The sequence below is a fragment of the Puntigrus tetrazona genome, chromosome 7 (assembly GCF_018831695.1).
Source record: "Puntigrus tetrazona isolate hp1 chromosome 7, ASM1883169v1, whole genome shotgun sequence".
Lineage (NCBI taxonomy): Eukaryota > Metazoa > Chordata > Actinopteri > Cypriniformes > Cyprinidae > Puntigrus > Puntigrus tetrazona.
The window spans coordinates 24,114,135-24,132,445 of NC_056705.1; the positions used below are offsets into that span (position 1 = coordinate 24,114,135).

The window sequence follows — 18,311 nt, forward strand, 5'->3', positions numbered from 1 at the left end:
TTTCAAAAATTGCAGCAGATAAGCAGCATTTTGTCCATATCACTTTAAATACTATAGCTTCTGTCGGGTGCCTATTGAAACGGAAAGGAAAAGCTTTAAAGGATATTATGTGTGGCTCTGCGGACTTCATGGTTGTTGGTTGCACTGTGGGAATCTCATGTCCTCTTCATATGCTAAACAAGTCATTGTTCAGCACAAGGCTGCTCTTTTAACCTCTCACGAGGTGACGTGGGCTACTGGTACATAGGGTGTTAATCAGAACCCAGACTGGACTGAAAGAGAATCTTGTTTGGGAACAAGTGAGAAATCTTTCTTTTTGTTAAACTGAAACATGTTCACTTGCATCTCAGAAGTTATAAAATACCCACTCTTCATCTAATATCTTACAAAATAACAGATGAAGAGTGGGTATTTTATAACTTCTGAATAAGTGAACATGTTTCAGAAATAATATAATAATAATAATAATAATAATAATAATAATAATAATAATAATAATACGTATAACAAAATCTATATACAGCTTGTGTCCAACAGATGGCAGCATTTCATCCGGATTAGAGATACAGTGCTTCACTGTTAGAAACACTTTTCACTACTCCAGCCTTTGATTTAACTTGTACTTTCCAAATAAAACCCACATTAATGTATGCAAGAGACATAACATAGCAGAATACTATGTTTTAAATTAACAACAAACATTATGGTTTATGCAATCGACTGAAATGTATATATTTTTTTTCTTTTAAAAATAAACGGTTAAGATGTAACTTATTGTGTAATATATTGTGATGGTATCTGCTCCATCTTTAATATGATGAAATACACAATAACCAAACATTCCTGTTTTATGACACTGGGAGTGAGAATTTAATTAATATGGGCAACAATATTTTTTTACTATTTTCTTATTTTAAGGTTTGATGGGAAACCTACATCTACTCAGATGTTTAAGAAATTCGTTTAAAAACAATTAAACCACACCACACATGTCTCATCTCATTTGCAACGGAGTTTAAAGCTTTTTGTTTTTGGACACTCCTGTGTGCTGATGAAATTTTTGCCGGCTGTGACAACGGAGAATGTCCCCGCCCCTCACACACACCCACCGGCTGCGGTAACTCACACGACGCTGGGTGTTGTAGTTTTATTCTAAGCTCGGTGAATCGTGAAGGTGGATGAAACAGCACTTGGAGAACTACAAGCCCCATGACGAACGGAAACATGAGCTCGCTGAACTAGCGCATAAAGATTGGCGGGTGGATGACAGTAGACGATGAAGAGATGATTGTTTGAAGAGAGTGGTACAGTTAAGCATTTGATAATGCGGATCTGTCTCGTGTAGAAGAAACGTTTTCTGAAGTAATTTCGCTTTTTTTTATTGTTCAATTTATCGTTTGCTTTAACCGGCGGCTAGAAGGACAGAGTCTTTACAGCAGCGTCTCTTCACGCGCATCCTTGTTCACCGGACAGACTCGACTTCCTCACTGAGCAGAAATGTATCGCTTGCAGTCGCTGGCAGCTCGATCACTGATCGCCGGAGCCCTCGACCAGTGTACCCCTTTAACACTGACATCTCTCACTGGGGTGCGACACAAATCTCAGGGTCCGTCCGTGGAGAAGTGCGGCCAGATGCGCTTCATCACCGCCGAGGCTAAAGTGTCTGCCGGGCGCCTCGACGGGAAGATGCGGGAGAAGACCCTGACTATGGACACACTGAACCCGCAGGTGAAGGCTGTGGAGTACGCCGTGAGGGGACCCATAGTTATCAAAGCTGGAGAGATCGAGAGATACTTGGAGGAGGTGAGAAATAATTGAACGCATCATCCGAGAGCTACATGTTTGTAAAGGTTTGCTTTTGGAGACCCCAGTAAAACACCTTTTTTCTTAAAATGCCTTTTTATTCCTGTTCGGTTGTAGCCACTGCCAGAACACAGTCAAAATAGCTTACGTTGACAGATGCAATAGAAAGTTGCAAACAATAAAGTTAAACTGTTTTATTTAGTTATTTTATATTATGTTTATTTTTAATTAGTCATAGGCTCAGTATGGGATTTTGTTTCTCTTTGGTCACACATCTGACCACTGATATGTTTAGTGATATATGAGCGGGTAATCTTAAAAATAAGTTCATAGGAAGCCTTTAAATGTTGTTGAATGTGGTTTTTGAATGAACAATTTATTTATACGCTTCCACTTCTGTTGTTTTGACTCTTAACACGGGCGAATTGTTCACAGGATTAAGCTGAAAACCTCTGCTCCTTTGCAACAGTTATGTCGAAAAATTGGCATGATATCAAAGCAATTTCATACATGATAAATACAACGACAACTTGAACTATGTTTTTTTTTTTTTTTTTTTTTTACAAATGTGGAATTAGTGGACTAGTGGAATTAAATAAAAAAAAAATTTAATGAAATTGTAGGATAAAAAAAAAAATGACTGAAAAACTAAAAAAGGGACTATCCATACTTGCTGTAACATTAATTCTTCAGTAGTTACTGAATAGATGCGAGGACATCCCCTTAGGTATATACGTCTTTTCATGCCAAATGTGTTTGGTGCTTGGAAGTAATGTGCAAAACAGTCCACTCTTATTATTATTTGTGTCCTTGAGGGTTGCTCTGAATAAAGCAGTGTTCAGTCCACTTTCTGTCCTACTTGCAGTGCCATTATCAAAGCATTGCAATAAAATTCCCTGAATCCTCTAATGCTGCCTGTTCAGCAGTAAAGTTATCTAACTCTCTTCGCTGTGATGTAGAAGTGAGCTTGAGCTTGCATGCTCAGCAATGACAGATGAGCACTTAGTAAGGGAGCTTTATTTATAGCCCCTGAACAGGTGCCTTCTAGACCTCTGACAAGGGCATGATCCCCCAGACCCTGATGGTCTTCTCATCTCATAACGTGACCTTGATTGACTGCCGAACAGTGTTCCCCTGCCTCAGCATGTGATTAGACGGTACAGAATGTGAGAGGACAGCAGTGACGTAAAATCGGTTTTGCTGTCATTGAAAGTGATATGAAAGTTCTGATTTATGTCTGTAGTAGGTCATGATACGTACCCTGATATAAAGAACAAAATATTCTAAAACTTAATTTCACAACATTGGTTTTGTAAGAATATAAGTTTGCCGATACACGTGGATTTCGTCACCGAGCTTAATTTTGCATATCCAGACAAACCCCTGCTTTCACTGCAGTACTGGTAGACATGTGCTTGCAAGGACAGGTCTGTTTGTGTACTTTGCAACATGGATTCTGGGCAAGACTTGTGGCATTGTAAAGGTGTTGTTCACGTAATGGACTCCTCTCTTTTCTTACAGGGTGGTACGAAACCCTTCTCTGAAGTCATTAAAGCCAACATCGGGGATGCACATGCCATGGGACAACAGCCAATCACCTTCCTCAGACAGGTAACCAAAAATTGCTTGTCTTTACAGTCAACGTTTTATTAATTGTTATATATTTTTTTTATTTTAAATTTCTTTTGCTATTAAAAGTGTCTTAATAGACTTCTCTTGTGTGATGTATGCAGGGCATTAGTCATTTAGTCCAATTAAACCCACCTCTCTCCAGCTCGCATGCATCCACCACCATTTTTAATGTTTGAACACGTCTCAAATTTCAATCAACAGCATTTGTATTAAACCAAACCCCACCACACTCTTTTCTTTTCAATAAAAAAAAAAAAAATTTCAATGATCGTAATACAAAACAAAAGATTTGTCGTTACCTCAATATAACCTTAACTTAATTTTAACAGCGTGCATATTTGATTTCCCTGAATTGTTCCACAACACAATGACTTTTTATTATATATGCAGTGTTCCCGAAACTACAAAACAATTTTTTTTAGCTCATTTAGTCTGTAAAAATGTGGAAACAACACAATCGGTGACCTTTTTAGCACAATCTCTTGTATTCAAGTTAATGAGTCCAGTTTGTGCTCACTGTAGTATAGCATGAAAAAAGCCGCTTTTGTTGACCACTCACAGTTTTGGAGCACACTGCAAATTCCAGTGGAAGACTGTCTCTTATGATTGGCCTAGTTTGGTCGAAGTTGATCCAGCCTTTCATTATGAGCTGAACAAAAGCTTTTGTGATGGCCTGAGACTCTGCAGCTTGTGAAATACATTTTCTTGAGAGCCAACAGAACACGGCTTTGCGTGATAGTCATAGTTTCTGATCAGTGTGGTCATATGATTCTGGAGCTCATGTTATCATTAACAGACATCTGGCCCTGGCCCTGGCTCTGTTATATTTGGGAGCAAAGATCCAGCTCAAATTGCTGATATTCTGAATGAATATAATGAACTGAATAATTACAATATAGAAATGCAGAATCTAAACGAATCAACTGCATTTTATTGTTTTGAGTTATTATATAATAGGTTTAGATTTAAGTGGAAAGCAGTAGGTGTGCATAAAGACCAATAGTCTATATCAGAATACAGAAACATAAGTGTGTTTATGTGTGTGTGTGTGTGTGTGTGTGTTCATTTGCACAGGTGGTGGCTCTCTGCACATTCCCTGAGCTGATGGACAGTCCCAGTTTCCCAGAGGATGCGAAATGGAGAGCACGGCGTATCCTGCAGGGCTGCGGGGGACACAGTCTCGGTGTGTGCATTTGTTCCTCCGAGGATGTGTTGTTGAAACCGGTTAAGGCTCTGATAAAAATATATAAAACTCAGCTTACACTGTAGCGATTGGAAAGCATCCATGATCCCCTGTTATTGCAGATCATGCAGTTCTCAGGAAGCTGGGAAACAATAGGCCTGTATCGTAACACTCAGGTCCATTCAGTGTTTTGCTGCAGTAAGTGCTTTATGAGTGCTAACGCATGTGTTTCTGCCACAGGGTCGTATAGTGCAAGCCCCGGCGTGGAGTGCATCCGCAAAGACATCGCTGCGTACATAGAGCAAAGAGATGAAGGAGTTCCTTCAGACTGGGAAAACATTTACCTCACCACTGGGGCTAGCGATGGCATTATGGTAAGTAATTGGATGTTAACCACTTAAAAACGCTTTGACATGTTACTTGGCCTACATTACCAACAAAACCAAACGTTGTGTTTTTAGACTATTCTGCGGCTACTGGTGTCTGGAAAAGATTCTTCTCGGACCGGTGTAATGATCCCTATCCCTCAATACCCGCTTTACTCTGCTGCAATCTCAGAGATGGATGCGGTACAGGTCAACTACTACTTAGATGAGGACAACTGCTGGGCTCTGGACATCAATGAGCTTCACAGGGCCTATCAGGCTGCCAAACAGCACTGTCAGCCGAGAGTCATTTGCATCATTAACCCTGGCAACCCTACTGGTAGGTATATTGTAAAGCCATTCTTGTGTGCTAGAAAACGTAATGCCTTTGTTTGTTTGGATCCAATAGCAGGTGTCCTGGAAAGAAGAGCGTGTCCCTTTTAAATACCTCGTGTTCTTTTTCCAGTCATGATCCCTCGTGAGTAGGGACCGATGCAGGCAGTATTCCAAGCCTTCTTCAGTTGATGTCTTTGTTTGACAAATTTAATCAGTAATCTACCGAAAAATGCATATGTAATATATTGCGTAGAATTAAAATTACGTAGATCCGTTTTACGGGAAGTAAAAAGTCTTGCTATCTTGTCTCTGGAGTGATGCTGTGATGACTCATGGGATTGCAGAATGAGTCATCAAAATGTTTTATCTGTATTGATTGAAGAGGGAGAGCGTAAATATGTCGATGCATCGGTTTGAGAATAGCTATTAAAATATGTCATATGTTGTGCTAGGTTTGATCACGTTGGTGTATTGTTTTGTCTGATATTTAGGTGAACTATCTCTTTATATTTTACGTCTCTTCAATCACCCCTGTTTGCTCTTCACAGGCCAGGTCCAAAGTAAAAAATGCATTGAAGAAGTCCTGCACTTTGCATATGAAGAGAATCTCTTTGTCATGTCAGATGAGGTAATCACCATTTCTGTTTTTGATTTGCATCTACACTTTGAATAAGAAACTAGTTGAACCAGGAATTATTTATCTTTTAACATAGCATACGCTGTCTTTCACATGTTAAGGGCCAGTATTTTTATTTTTTGGGTGATAAAATGAGGTCATTCTTTAGCAAGGATGCAATAAATTGATCAATTATGTGTTACGATTTCAAATAAATGCTATTTTTGACCAAGGAATCCTAAAGAAAGTATCGTGGTTTCCACAAAACGTTAAGCAACAGTAATAATAGCAAGTGCCAAATTAGTGTATTAATGCGTTTTATTTTTTTTTTATATTGTTAGGTTATTATTGTTATATGCTTTCAGTTCTTGGGCAGTCAAACACATAACTTTTTCTCATTTTAAAATAAAAAACATTTAAATTGTAACTGTAATATTGTAATGACATTTGAAAAGTTTTACAAAAGTTTTTTTTTTTCCCCATCAAACACATGTAGCCTTGATGAGCATAAGACTTCTTTCAAAAACAAAAATTCTAGTTACTTTCGAACCATAGTCTCTGTGTCCACATGACCGTTACACACTCATTTTGTTTGTGCCGTTGCTGGCAGGTGTATCAGGATAATGTGTACGCTCCTGACTGTCAGTTCCACTCCTTCAAGAAGGTGCTATATGAGATGGGCCCCGAGTACTTCAACAGCGTGGAGCTCGTCTCCTTTCATTCCACTTCCAAAGGCTACACGGGAGAGTGAGTATCCCTGCTCAGAGGTCAGCATGTGCCTTCACTTGAGATGGCCTCAAGATCAGCTTTCACTGACCCTTCACACACTTTCACATGACATAACCACAGCACGCTCAAACGTATTTAGACATCGTCTGGCTTTGTGATTTGCAATTTTTAAATAGATGCGATGTCGAAATATCAAGCTGGCGTCTGTAAGTGGAAAGTTTTAATGGCAGTCCAGTGAGCACTGTTGTGTTAATATCTGTGAAAAACTCATTCCTCTAACTGTGTTTGACTGATCAAACGTCCAAACGTTCTTCAGATACTTTATAGAATGTGGCCTGACTGGAATTGAGCGTTTTTTTTCTGACAAAAATGTTTGAGGTTATGTTTTGGCTAGTGAACATGACAACAGTTCTGAGAACTCAAGTGTTGTGTCTGTATCCTTCCACAGGTGTGGCTTCAGGGGTGGATATATGGAGGTGATCAACATGGATCCTGAGGTCAAGGCCCAGCTGGTCAAGCTTTTATCGGTTCGTCTGTGCCCTCCCCTGGCTGGCCAGGCTGCAATGGATGTGATTGTCAACCCTCCTCAACCAGAAGAGCACACGTTCAAGCAGTTCCACCAGGTTAGCTGTTCAGTGTCTAGTGGCACTGACTTCATTGTTTCGTGGCTTGTAGTATATAAACCTAAGTGTTACGCATCACTAACCTGTTACTACATAAACAGCCTGTAAAGAGTTTTAATGTTTGGGTTTGACTAGACGTGATTGTTTTTGTCTGATCCCTTTCAGGAGAAATCATCAGTGCTGGGTGCTTTAGCAGAAAAAGCTAAACTAACTGAGCAGATCTTGAATGCAGTTCCAGGAATCAAGTGTAATCCTGTTCAGGGGGCCATGTACGCCTTCCCTCAAATCTTTATCCCTCCAAAGGCGGTGGAGGAAGCCAAGGCAAGTCCTCCTGCTTCAGCAATTTTTTTTTTTTTTTTTTTTTTGTATTGTGAACCTAGCTGTCTTTTAGTTTCCAGGGCACTTGAGACCATTCACTGTAAATTGTGTCAACTTCCTTTCTTCACCACTGATGACCAGTGTTATCTGATTAGGAAGGGCGTAAACGGTAGTACTAGTTCGACAGTTTGTCCAGTACTTTCACTAGAATTACTAAATACAACTGTATAGATGTTACACCTTTTAAGAACCATTAGCGAAACATCTTCGTTTATAAAGCTGTCATGAATCGCATGAATAAATGCATGCAGAATGGTAGTCCGCTACAGATAATAGTTAAGTTAAATGGCAACATCGGAAAAATGCAGTTTCTGAGCTGTCTCTGAGGATGTGTCTGTGTTTTGGGTCGGCAGGCTCTAGGAATGCAGCCTGACATGTTTTACTGCCTGAGGTTGCTGGAGGAGACCGGAATCTGCGTCGTTCCCGGCAGTGGCTTTGGGCAGAAAGATGGAACGTATCATTTCAGGTGAACTTGATGATCTAACAAATTCACATTTTATTTGCTATCAGATGATACCTCCACCATGACCTCCTGGAAAAACATGATTTCAGATCTGCCATATTAGGCCTTGAGCACTTTTTTTTTTTTTTTCTTTCTTTTGTTTGTGGTCCAAGTTGAAAATATAATGTGAATGCACGTCACATTCTGTGGTGTTTTTAAAACCAATAAATGAAATGAGTATCATTCCCCTTACTATTCAAAATATTGATTTCTTTTTTTCTTCTTCTAGAAGTTAGCACTTTTTTTTGACTTTGGTCTGTTTGTCTTTGTTTCAGAATGACGATCCTGCCATCCATAGAGAAGCTGAAGGTGCTTCTTGGAAAAGTACAAGATTTCCACATCCGTTTTCTGAAAGATTACTCCGCTCTGGAGCGAGATGAAATCTGACCCCGATTTGCAAAAAATAAGCTGGCGAGACCAGCGATACTTAACACACTAACCACTCTTTTAAACTGTAGTGTTAAGTATTTTTTAAATTCTTATTTTAGATTTAATGAAAATGGTTTCTGGATGAGTTTTTTGATAATATTAGCAATTTAGCCAGACATAAAACACTACTCTTGAATATTTTATTTATTTTTCACGGTTCGTTTGAGGAAATGGGACTTAATTTCTTTTTATGTTTAATTTGCCTTTCAATCACCATATCTGCAGCAGGATGTGTAATAAATACATCCTTTATCACGAGATGAGATTCAGTTACAAACATTATTTACAACTTTCCAAAACAGGAACTAAAGTGTGAAGATTAATGCATCACTCACTTAAACTCTTGTAGCACCTTATATGAACTATTCAAAACCATTTTGGCTAATGCAAATTTAGGTGTTTTTTTACACTTTAGTGTTGGGGGGTGGATGGTGCTGTGAGGAACTTGTTATGGTTCTGGAACGTTTACAAGGAGGGACTCTTTTAATGGCTGTCTTGTCCTCATCCTTAGTTGCACTCATTGCCATGCAATGTACATAAACTTTAAGCTCGTCATTTTGAAAGGTATAGTCACGAGTTAAGCTTCTGTGTAAGATTGCGGCTAAGGCAACGATATATGCGTCTCTGACTCTGTATGTTTCCAAGGCCAGTTAAAAAAAAGTGGAAGGAAGAAAACGTGTGGAGAAAGCGCTTTGCTCGTAAATGTTTACTGATGTATTTTATTTCCTCTGGTTTTATGTTATTTTGAACTATTAGACATAATGCTGTTTGAATCAATTCTGGGAGCTGTACCATGAAGCTAGCCAAACAAAATCTAGTTTGAAGTTGAAAGCTATTAATACCATGATGTTGTCTGCCCAGACCTTGATTCTGAATTCATGCATAACTAAAACAATAAGCCCAATTTATTGTACCTAAAACCCAGGGATGACACAAAACAAATGTAGTCTATCCAGCAAAACCAGCTTCATGGTGCAACCCCGTTCTTTTCAGACAGGTGGTCATATTTACAAATGAAATTAAGAGAGATTAGTGCCAAAGTTGACTAAATCTCCCCTTACATCTCATCTTTCATGTCAAAGCCATTAACAGCGTATGACTTGTTCATGCCTTCTTGCGTCTTTTAAACTTATCACTTCATATGAGGTGCCTTTGTTCATGCCTGTGAACTCTTAATGAAATGAGCTTTCCCTACATGCATTACTAGCTTGTAATATAGAATTTTTTTAAAAGCTTCTGTGTATTTTTTTTGTTTACAGATTTTGGGAAATTGGCTCAATGTTACATTGTATATTTTCAAATGAATATTAAACTTATGAAGACTGTTAAAATGAATTGCATCTTTTTTTACAAGAATAAATCACTTTATTTGTCTTATGTTTGCAAAAAATTGGTAGTTTTATCACAGCAGTCGGATTCTGGCAGTTATAATGAAAAATAATTAAAAAAAATACACATGTAAAAATGCTGTGTACTGTTACACCTACATGTGTAAAAGAAGAGCAGGTGCAGGCTTTAGTTGATAATGTTGTAGTTCACGGTTAGGATTTACTGCCCTCTGGTGTTCTTTGTAGCAAAATGAATTTCTCAGTCACACCCTTAATAAAACCCCCAGAACATTCATTTCCAACACAGGAAGTTTGAGGTAAAGGCACGTGACTTCAGGCAACCCAGATTCTCTCTACATGCAGTTATGGGTCACAGATGTTTCCTAAACTCTCAATTTTCATAGTCGGTGCAGATATGACCCAGCTTCAGTGACTTTGTATGCTTAGTTTAAGATGACCAGTGTACCGAAGGGTCTCGTGCTCCTCATTGAGCAATCCTCAAATGAACTTGACCTTTAAAGTTGGCGTGGCACTAAAACTAGTGTCAAAAGTCACAACTACCAACTAATGACTGAAGCACCAAATAAAGCAAAGACTTGGGCTATTGTTGAGGAGATATTGAAGGACATTTTATTCAACAACTCAAACTTTTTTTTTTTTCCACAGAGATATAGGCCTATATTAAAGGTGCTTTCCCCCCTCACTCATTTCGTTAAGCATGTCTCGCTCTCTTCCAATCAGTGAAGGGATCAAAATGTTCAACGTGCACCTGGATTGCTGATAAATATAGGCAATTGATTTTATTTCAACTATTTCAAAACATAAAACACACTCAAATGTGACAGCAGCTGATACAAAGCTTAAATGACAATCACTTATTTTATACATGTTATAGTCTCTTGTTCCAATTATTAAAATTCCAAAAGAAAGGAAACAAAACAAAACAAAAAATCTACAAATAAAATAAAGTGGTAAAAATAGCGCACAGATACAAACAAATCTAAAAATGGATCGGTGATAAAGTCCCATTTCTATTTTGTTTTTGTTGTTGTTGTTTTAGGATCTCTCAACTCCTCTTCCTTCAGGTCATTGCTCTCCAACACAAAAGAAAGAAAAAAAAAAAAAAAAAAAAAAAAAGGCTCATGTCCAGGACCACAACTTCTTTTTATGGTTAGATTTAAATTTATGAATGAATACTATGACACAAAAAAAAGCAAGTTACACAGAGTACGTAGCAATTACCCTTTTCTCTCTGAAGTGGGGTTGCCTCTAGACGGCCACAGGGAGGAGGAGGAGGAGGAGGAGGAGGGGCAAGAAAGAGTTACTAGATGCAGGATCATCTGTGCGTTTACTACAAGGGAATCAGGTGGACAGGAATGGCTGAATGTAATTCTCATCATTTAAGGCAGCCCCGAATCAGATTATAAACACCTGTTTGTTGTGCAACTAGATCATTTTTTTAAATCCCCACTGTTGGAGCCGGACCAGATATTTGCTATAGTTGTGTTTACTGATGGGCACACTGCACTCCAGGGCCATGATGCCCGCCTTCTTCATCCGAGCTGTCGTTGTACGCCTCACGGCGGTGACCACCGGAGGAGCTCTGGCTTACGAACTCCTGCAGTTCCACTTCCTCCGCGTCTCCAGAGATAACAGGTGGGTCGGCTCGCGTAGGCAGTAAATCCTCCAATTCCTGAAGAAAAGGAAAAAACAAAACAAAGACAGACGCATTAGGGTAAAGAGAACTTGGAAATGTGCATTGTTTTCTCAAATGATAGCAATGTTCAAAAGTTTGATTTCAACTCCCTTGCCTTGCTTTCATGCTCAAGTCAACCTGACTAATACAGTAAAAACTATCACAATGGGAAATATTGCAATTTAAAATAACGTTTGTTAGAACATTGTAGAGTGCAATTTTCCTGTGATGGCAAAGCTGAATTATCAGCAGCCATTACTCTGGTCTTCAGTGTTCCTAAAATACAAAGATTGCGAAAAAAGGAAAAATATAGATTTTTTTGTAATATTAACCGTCTATACTTTCAACATCAAGTTAAATGTGTCCTTGCTGAATTCATATAACAGTCCTAAACTTTTGAATAGTAGTAGAGGTATAGCGTTCTTTTATAAATGTCCTTCAATAACATCAAATGATCAGGTTGTCTTACTGTAAGCTTCTCTGGGCTTAACCAATTGTTGTCTGGGAACTGCACGTCAAACTTGATGAACAGGTCACCCTTCTCAAAGGGGTTACGGTACTGTGGCATGCCTTCCCCTCGAACAACTCTGACTGAACCTGGAAACAGACAACAGCATTTTCGTTTTTAGAAATAACAAATCTCTTTAAAACTCAGACACCTCAAAACCCAAGTGTTAAGTGGACTCACCTGGCTCAATGACTTTGCCAGCTGGGTATTTCACCACAATCTGTCTACCATCTAAGTGTTTTAATGTGAAATGGAAACCACAAAGTGCTTCAACTAGGCCGATCTTATGGGTCATGGACAAGTCGTTGCCTTCTCTTCTGTACGTCTGTTGAAAGAGTTTTAAAAGCTTTAGTAAATATATTAGATCAAAAACATTAGATATAAAAAGACATCAGAAACAAACCCAAAAAAAAAAAAAAAAAAAAAAGCTTTAGTGATATATCGACCCAAATCGGACATGACTCTTGCTTGACTTAAAAAGCTTGAAAGTGAGGGGTTAGAAGCTGTAAAGCAGCATGTTCATGACACACTGTCACTACAATCTGCTTTACGTTCCTGCAGCAGCTCAGAACTCAAGAGGCCTGAAGCTCTAAAGCCTGAACCACAGCTCTACAGAACAACTCCTTTGTTACTTGCTGCGAATTAAAGGGGTCATAATGATGCAACTTCCTGGTTTCCTTCAGATGTTATATATGCATAAACGGTGTATAACACTCCAAAGTCGCAAAGAATACAGTTTCGAACACAAAGAGGTATTCTTTGTAAAAGTTAAGACTCATCCTCACCTTCTTAAATTTTCTAAAAAGTGATCATTGTTTTTTTGAATACAGATTTGAAGTTAATTTAAATAATACAAGATACTATGAATGTGAAATTAAAGCCACCAGTAGATGGCAGTAAGTCAAGTGAGTCATTGAAACCTAGCCGATGTAAAATAATACTGTGGTTGTGTTTGTATTTTCACTTTAACAAAAAAAATTATTCCTAACACATTTGTAAACAAAAGGTAATTTTCTGAGAAAATACGTACTCTGTGAAATTAACTATTACATTTTCTGCTCCCTCGTCTTAAAATACTGTTAAATTTCAGTTAAAAATGACAATATTTCAGACGATATATATTGCACTCCCCTACATCACTGTGTGTTAGATTTTCATAACACTGGCTAAACGTATGCAAAGGCGTAACTTATTCTAGCTATAGTATTGTTGCCACCGCGGCCATGAAAGTTGATATTCAAAATAATCCTAAGGAGCATAACATTTTGGTCACACACACATTAGGTATTCTCTCTGGCAAAAAACTTGACCTTATTGTTTTGCCCTAGATTGATTTCATGAAAACCTTTGATAGGTAATGAAAGCATAAACAGAGGAAATTGCCTACATCTGTGTGCAATTAAAGTAACAGTCTATGTACTTCCTGTAATATGTGACAAAGTTACAATAAAAAAGCTCATTAAAATATCAAAATGAACGTTAATGTTCTACTTTTTAACTTGGCAATGTATGTTTACTAACACTAATATTGTCCAGGCTACGGCTTTCATCTAGTTTTAAATATGAAGTATGAAAAAAGAAAAGAAAAGAAGTTGACTTAAATCTCAGGGGTCTCTGTTCAACATTATTATAACATTATTTCTGAACTTGACAGGTGATCGTTGACGCACCTCATGCTCCTTTTCTTGCAGGACCAGGACAATGTCTCCAGGTTCTAATCCAGGTGCTTGGTCTGCCTCCCCGCCGAAGGTGATCTTCTGTCCGTGCTTCATACCTTTATCCACATGCACTTCCAGAATCTTCACCTCTTTAACCACCTTCTTGCCCTCACATTTTTTGCAGCGGTCCTTCTCACTGATCACCTCACCTGAACCATCAAGAAACCATTAGCAAACCTTCCCTCCACGCAAACCCCACAACTGTCAAAGTACATTCAAACGGAAGGCCTTACCTTCACCATTACAATCAGTGCACACCGACTGCATCTGTTGGACCATGCCAGGAGCCAGCTGTCTGATCATAATGCGCATACCACGCCCCCTGCAGGCTGTGCACTTCTGGACCGCTCCAGACTTCCCGCCTTGACTGCAGAGACGGAAACAGCTTCAACCTCACCAATACTTGAACACAGGAGAAGTTTCAAACTCTTCAAAAACCTTTGTGGTCCGTTTAGCTCAGACTGGCTTAATAATCCAGAAATTTGCAAGACTCATAAAACACAGGACTGTATTGAAGCGTTTGGGTGTGGTGGGACAAAAAGAAACCAAGGATGCTCATTGCAGAGCATTTTCCTCAAATTGTAACGACAACACCCAAAGAGTGACAGAAGACTTACTCACCCATTACAAGTGCTACACAGAACATTCTTGCTTAGCTGTAATTTGGTTGTTTTTCCATTGTACAAGTCTTCAAGAGACACCCTACAAGGAAAAAAAAAAGTGAGAGTAAGCTCTTCTGGAATATTCCAGAAAATGATGATGCAACACCAAATGAAACCATAATGATATTTAAAGCTTCTTAAGAAGTTGGTATGTGTGTGCTTGGCAACAGTGAGGGATGAGGAAACAAGAGAGGTCAACGTGACCGTGAAAGGACAGCAGAGACCACCATTTCTACGCATTTAGGAGCCTTGACTTACTTTAGGGGGTGCACCATATCTTCCCCTCTCCGCCGCCCTCCATTCCTGCTCCGACCCTGTCCTCCCATGAAGCCGAAGAGACCGCCGCCAAAGATATGGGAAAAGATGTCATCCATTCCTCCTCCTCCACAGCCACCTTCTCGCAGACCCTGTTCCCCATAACGGTCGTACAAGTCCCTCTTCTCTGGGTTAGTTAGTACTTCATATGCGAAGCTAATCTCTTTGAACTGAAAAGGGGACAAAAGATAGATTAAATATTTGAATAAAAGGCATTAAGCCAACGTAATCTCCTTTAATCTATCTTAAATGGATTGTTCACCTAAAAATGAAAATTGCAATTTACTCATCCTCACGTTGTTCCAGATAATACATTTAAAAAAAAAAAAACAAAAAACATTCATCTTTGAAATCACAAAAAACATTTTAATAAAACCTGAAAGTGCCCAGCCCACCAAAATTGACACTCTTCATAAAGTTCATAAAGGCATAACGTTTGAATGTCTGTTTATCATTTAACATACTCCGTGTAAACGTGCCTATTAATATTTACTTGTGAATAAAATCCTAAAATTATTTTTTACACACAGCGATTATGTCTCTTCAAAATAAAAAGGAGTTAAACAGCTTGATTCATATGGATTGCTTTTGCAAACCAATTTTGAAAATGTCCGTCCTGGTGGAATTGATTAAAAAAAAAAAAAAAAAAAGACAACTTTCAGGTTTCTTTAAAAATATTTTAACGAGTTTCAAAAGACAGCAGAAAAAAATGGCTTGGAAGGCAAGCAAACGAGTACTAATATGACAACTAATACTTTAAGAGCATAATATTCACAAAATGTTACATAATTTAACGCACGTGTACAAAATGATTACTCATACCACAACATACTTATTTCATTTAATTACACATCTTATTTGAATATGCTTTACACTTAAAGAAAAAAAAAATCTTACTTTGTCTCCAGCATTTGGGTTTTTGTCAGGGTGATATTCCTTTGCTAATTTCCGATAAGCCTGAAACATACAGGTCTTTGGTTAGTTTCACTTCAGAAAGCATCCAACACAGATTCCGCTTCAACTATCGTTTTAACAAAAAGAGAATATGCGATAAAGCGAAACGAGTTACACCTGTCTGAATTATTCCAGCAAGCGTCCCTCGAGGTTTTAACTTATGACTCGAGAAGGACTCTTAGGAGTTTGTTTGTGCGTCACATTCACATGAAGCCAAGAACAACGCGACTAGTCGTAACGCAAAACACCACAAGCTAGCTAGCACCGCTGTCGCTAGTCACTGAACAGGTAGTTTTCCGTCAGTTTGAAGACTCGTCAGACAGAGACTAGTTGTGTTTTGCGCCGGAGCAGAAACCTCTCTGCGCTCAACGCGTAGCATCGCTAAACGGGATTGAGAAACAAAAGGAAAAACGCACACGGGTCCGTCACACGCGCGAGTTTGGTTTCGGTTGGTTTTAAATTCGTCGTTCGCGTGACCTCGCTGGTATTATGACACACATGTAAAGGGAAAAGCCCGGCGTCAAGGCCTACACACCGGCCACACGGCGAGCCGATGCTAACTGTTTTCAGCCGCGAAGCACACAGGAAGATGCATTTATACGATGACCGCGTTTCACGTTCAAGTCCAAGTCACAAGTCAAACGCGTAAAGAGGATAAGAGGATATGCCAGGAGACGGCGCGTACGCCTGGCCGAATCCCACAACAACACTTCACCTCGTCGCTTCTGTCCGGCGATCTGGTAACTATAGTCACTAGGCCAAACTCAGCAGCTTTAGCTCAGTGCTAATCCTCCTCTCTCTTCCTGATTCACCGATAAAAATCGGTCGATTCGCTCCCGTAAAACGGCGCTAAAGAGCAGCGAAATACGGGCGAAGACGCGCGTTAGCCCACCTTTTTCAGCTCGTTTTCGGAGGCCGAGGGGGACACCCCGAGAATGTCGTATAGTTTGCTATCGGCGACGTTGGACATGGCTGTGCGGAGTGAAGGACTGTCTGCGGGAAGCGGAGAGCTGAAGAGAGACACCGGCCGGAAGCGTCAACTTTAACCTCGCCTCACGCGCCTCCTCTCATACAGCGCGAGCACATGTCATCGTGAGGCAGTTATCACTCACTTCTTCTCTTTAACGTTCAGCAAATAACGCAATAAAAGGTCCTTTTACATAGCTCCAAATGCTGTGCGTGATTTCTAAAATGTTAAATAGCCCAGCGGTCAAATGTCATTGAATTGTAACTTTTTAAATGATGAATTGCAATACATGTGCATTTTATTATTATAATACAATAATATTTGCTGTTATTTCATTACAAGTGCATATTGCTTTTATTGTGCATTGCAATCAATAATATATTATTCTATATTATGGAGAAAAAAAAAATTGTGCTTTTGGAAATCGACGCCTAATCCGTTTTGGTTGTCTTTTTGTATTAAAATTGAAAAACAATTGTGTAACTAAAATAATCAAATGCAACAATATCTTTATTATTTAGTTCACCCTGGCTTGAGTTTATGCGCCATATATTCCAGCACAGATTTACGTTTCCTCTCCTCTCTCTCTCTCATAACAGCTATTACAGAACTATGTCCATAAGGAAAAGTGATTTGATTTTAACAGCGGGGCATCCGCTGAGATCCGCGTTCTTTGGCTTTTTTAAATAGACAGTGCGAAGTGGAAGTCAATTATGCTCAAATGAAGATGTCTTTCATGATTATATGAAGTGAAGTCCACCCCTACGACGTGTCCAAACCAGACACGTTACGTCCCCATTGTCCTCGCAGTCACAGCTAATCAGAACAGATTTGATATTTAATATGCAATCAACTGCAGCGCATCGTTAGCGGAATGAAATGTCCTTTACTCGGGATCACCACGTGATGGCAGCATGACCGCAGCAGACAAACACGTCCAGATCAGCATGAGCCACTGCCGACGTTTAAAGTAGGCCTCATCGACCAGAGCTGGATGTTAATGATCCGGTAGACAACTTTTTCTGGAGAGTGATGGGAAAGACAATACCCTATACCTTAGGAAAAAAAAAAAAAAAAAAATATATATATATATACACACACACACACACACACACACACACACACACACACACACACACACACACATATATATATATATATATATATATATATATATATATACACACACACACACACACACACACACACACATTGTCTTTCCCATCACTCTCCAGATGCATGCTATGTTGCTATCAAAGTTGCTACAGATACGCCGCAGGTCTGTAGATTAAAAATGTATTTACTGTTTGAATTTCATATTGGAAAAGGCAAAATTTGAAAGCTTTGTATCAGATTTACATGGGCATCGTGAGAGCGCGAGACAGAGCCTGAAAGCGAGTGTCAACCCTGCTTTAGGACTTTTTTCTCTCCGGTTATAAAAGCCAGCATGAAATCGGGGTGGTGGGTGTATTTGTGTGGACAAAGGAATAAGGTTATCTGTAACTATGGTTGCAGGTGTTAATCGAGGTTATCATGACTCACAGAAGGGATTTGTCTTTTTTAAGGT

At 39.1% G+C, this 18,311-nt stretch overlaps 2 protein-coding genes across 2 annotated transcripts; one reads left to right on the forward strand and one right to left on the reverse strand.

Moving 5' to 3' along the window:
* Positions 1 to 1,252: 1,252 nt before the first annotated feature.
* On the forward strand, positions 1,253 to 9,927 carry gpt2 (glutamic pyruvate transaminase (alanine aminotransferase) 2). The gene is made up of 11 exons (XM_043243876.1): positions 1,253 to 1,803; positions 3,325 to 3,414; positions 4,510 to 4,618; positions 4,859 to 4,992; positions 5,080 to 5,323; positions 5,868 to 5,947; positions 6,546 to 6,682; positions 7,113 to 7,287; positions 7,453 to 7,608; positions 8,019 to 8,131; positions 8,443 to 9,927. The coding sequence occupies exons 1-11, from the start codon at positions 1,498 to 1,500 to the stop codon at positions 8,552 to 8,554; spliced, it is 1,656 nt and encodes a 551-aa protein (XP_043099811.1). The 5' UTR covers positions 1,253 to 1,497; the 3' UTR covers positions 8,555 to 9,927.
* A 604-nt stretch (positions 9,928 to 10,531) lies between these two features.
* dnaja2a (DnaJ heat shock protein family (Hsp40) member A2a) lies at positions 10,532 to 16,826 on the reverse strand. Its single transcript, XM_043243877.1, has 9 exons — positions 16,670 to 16,826; positions 15,721 to 15,780; positions 14,767 to 14,993; positions 14,468 to 14,548; positions 14,080 to 14,213; positions 13,799 to 13,995; positions 12,309 to 12,453; positions 12,090 to 12,217; positions 10,532 to 11,617 (listed from the first exon to the last, which is right to left on the reverse strand). The coding sequence occupies exons 1-9, from the start codon at positions 16,745 to 16,747 to the stop codon at positions 11,432 to 11,434; spliced, it is 1,236 nt and encodes a 411-aa protein (XP_043099812.1). The 5' UTR covers positions 16,748 to 16,826; the 3' UTR covers positions 10,532 to 11,431.
* Positions 16,827 to 18,311: the final 1,485 nt, after the last annotated feature.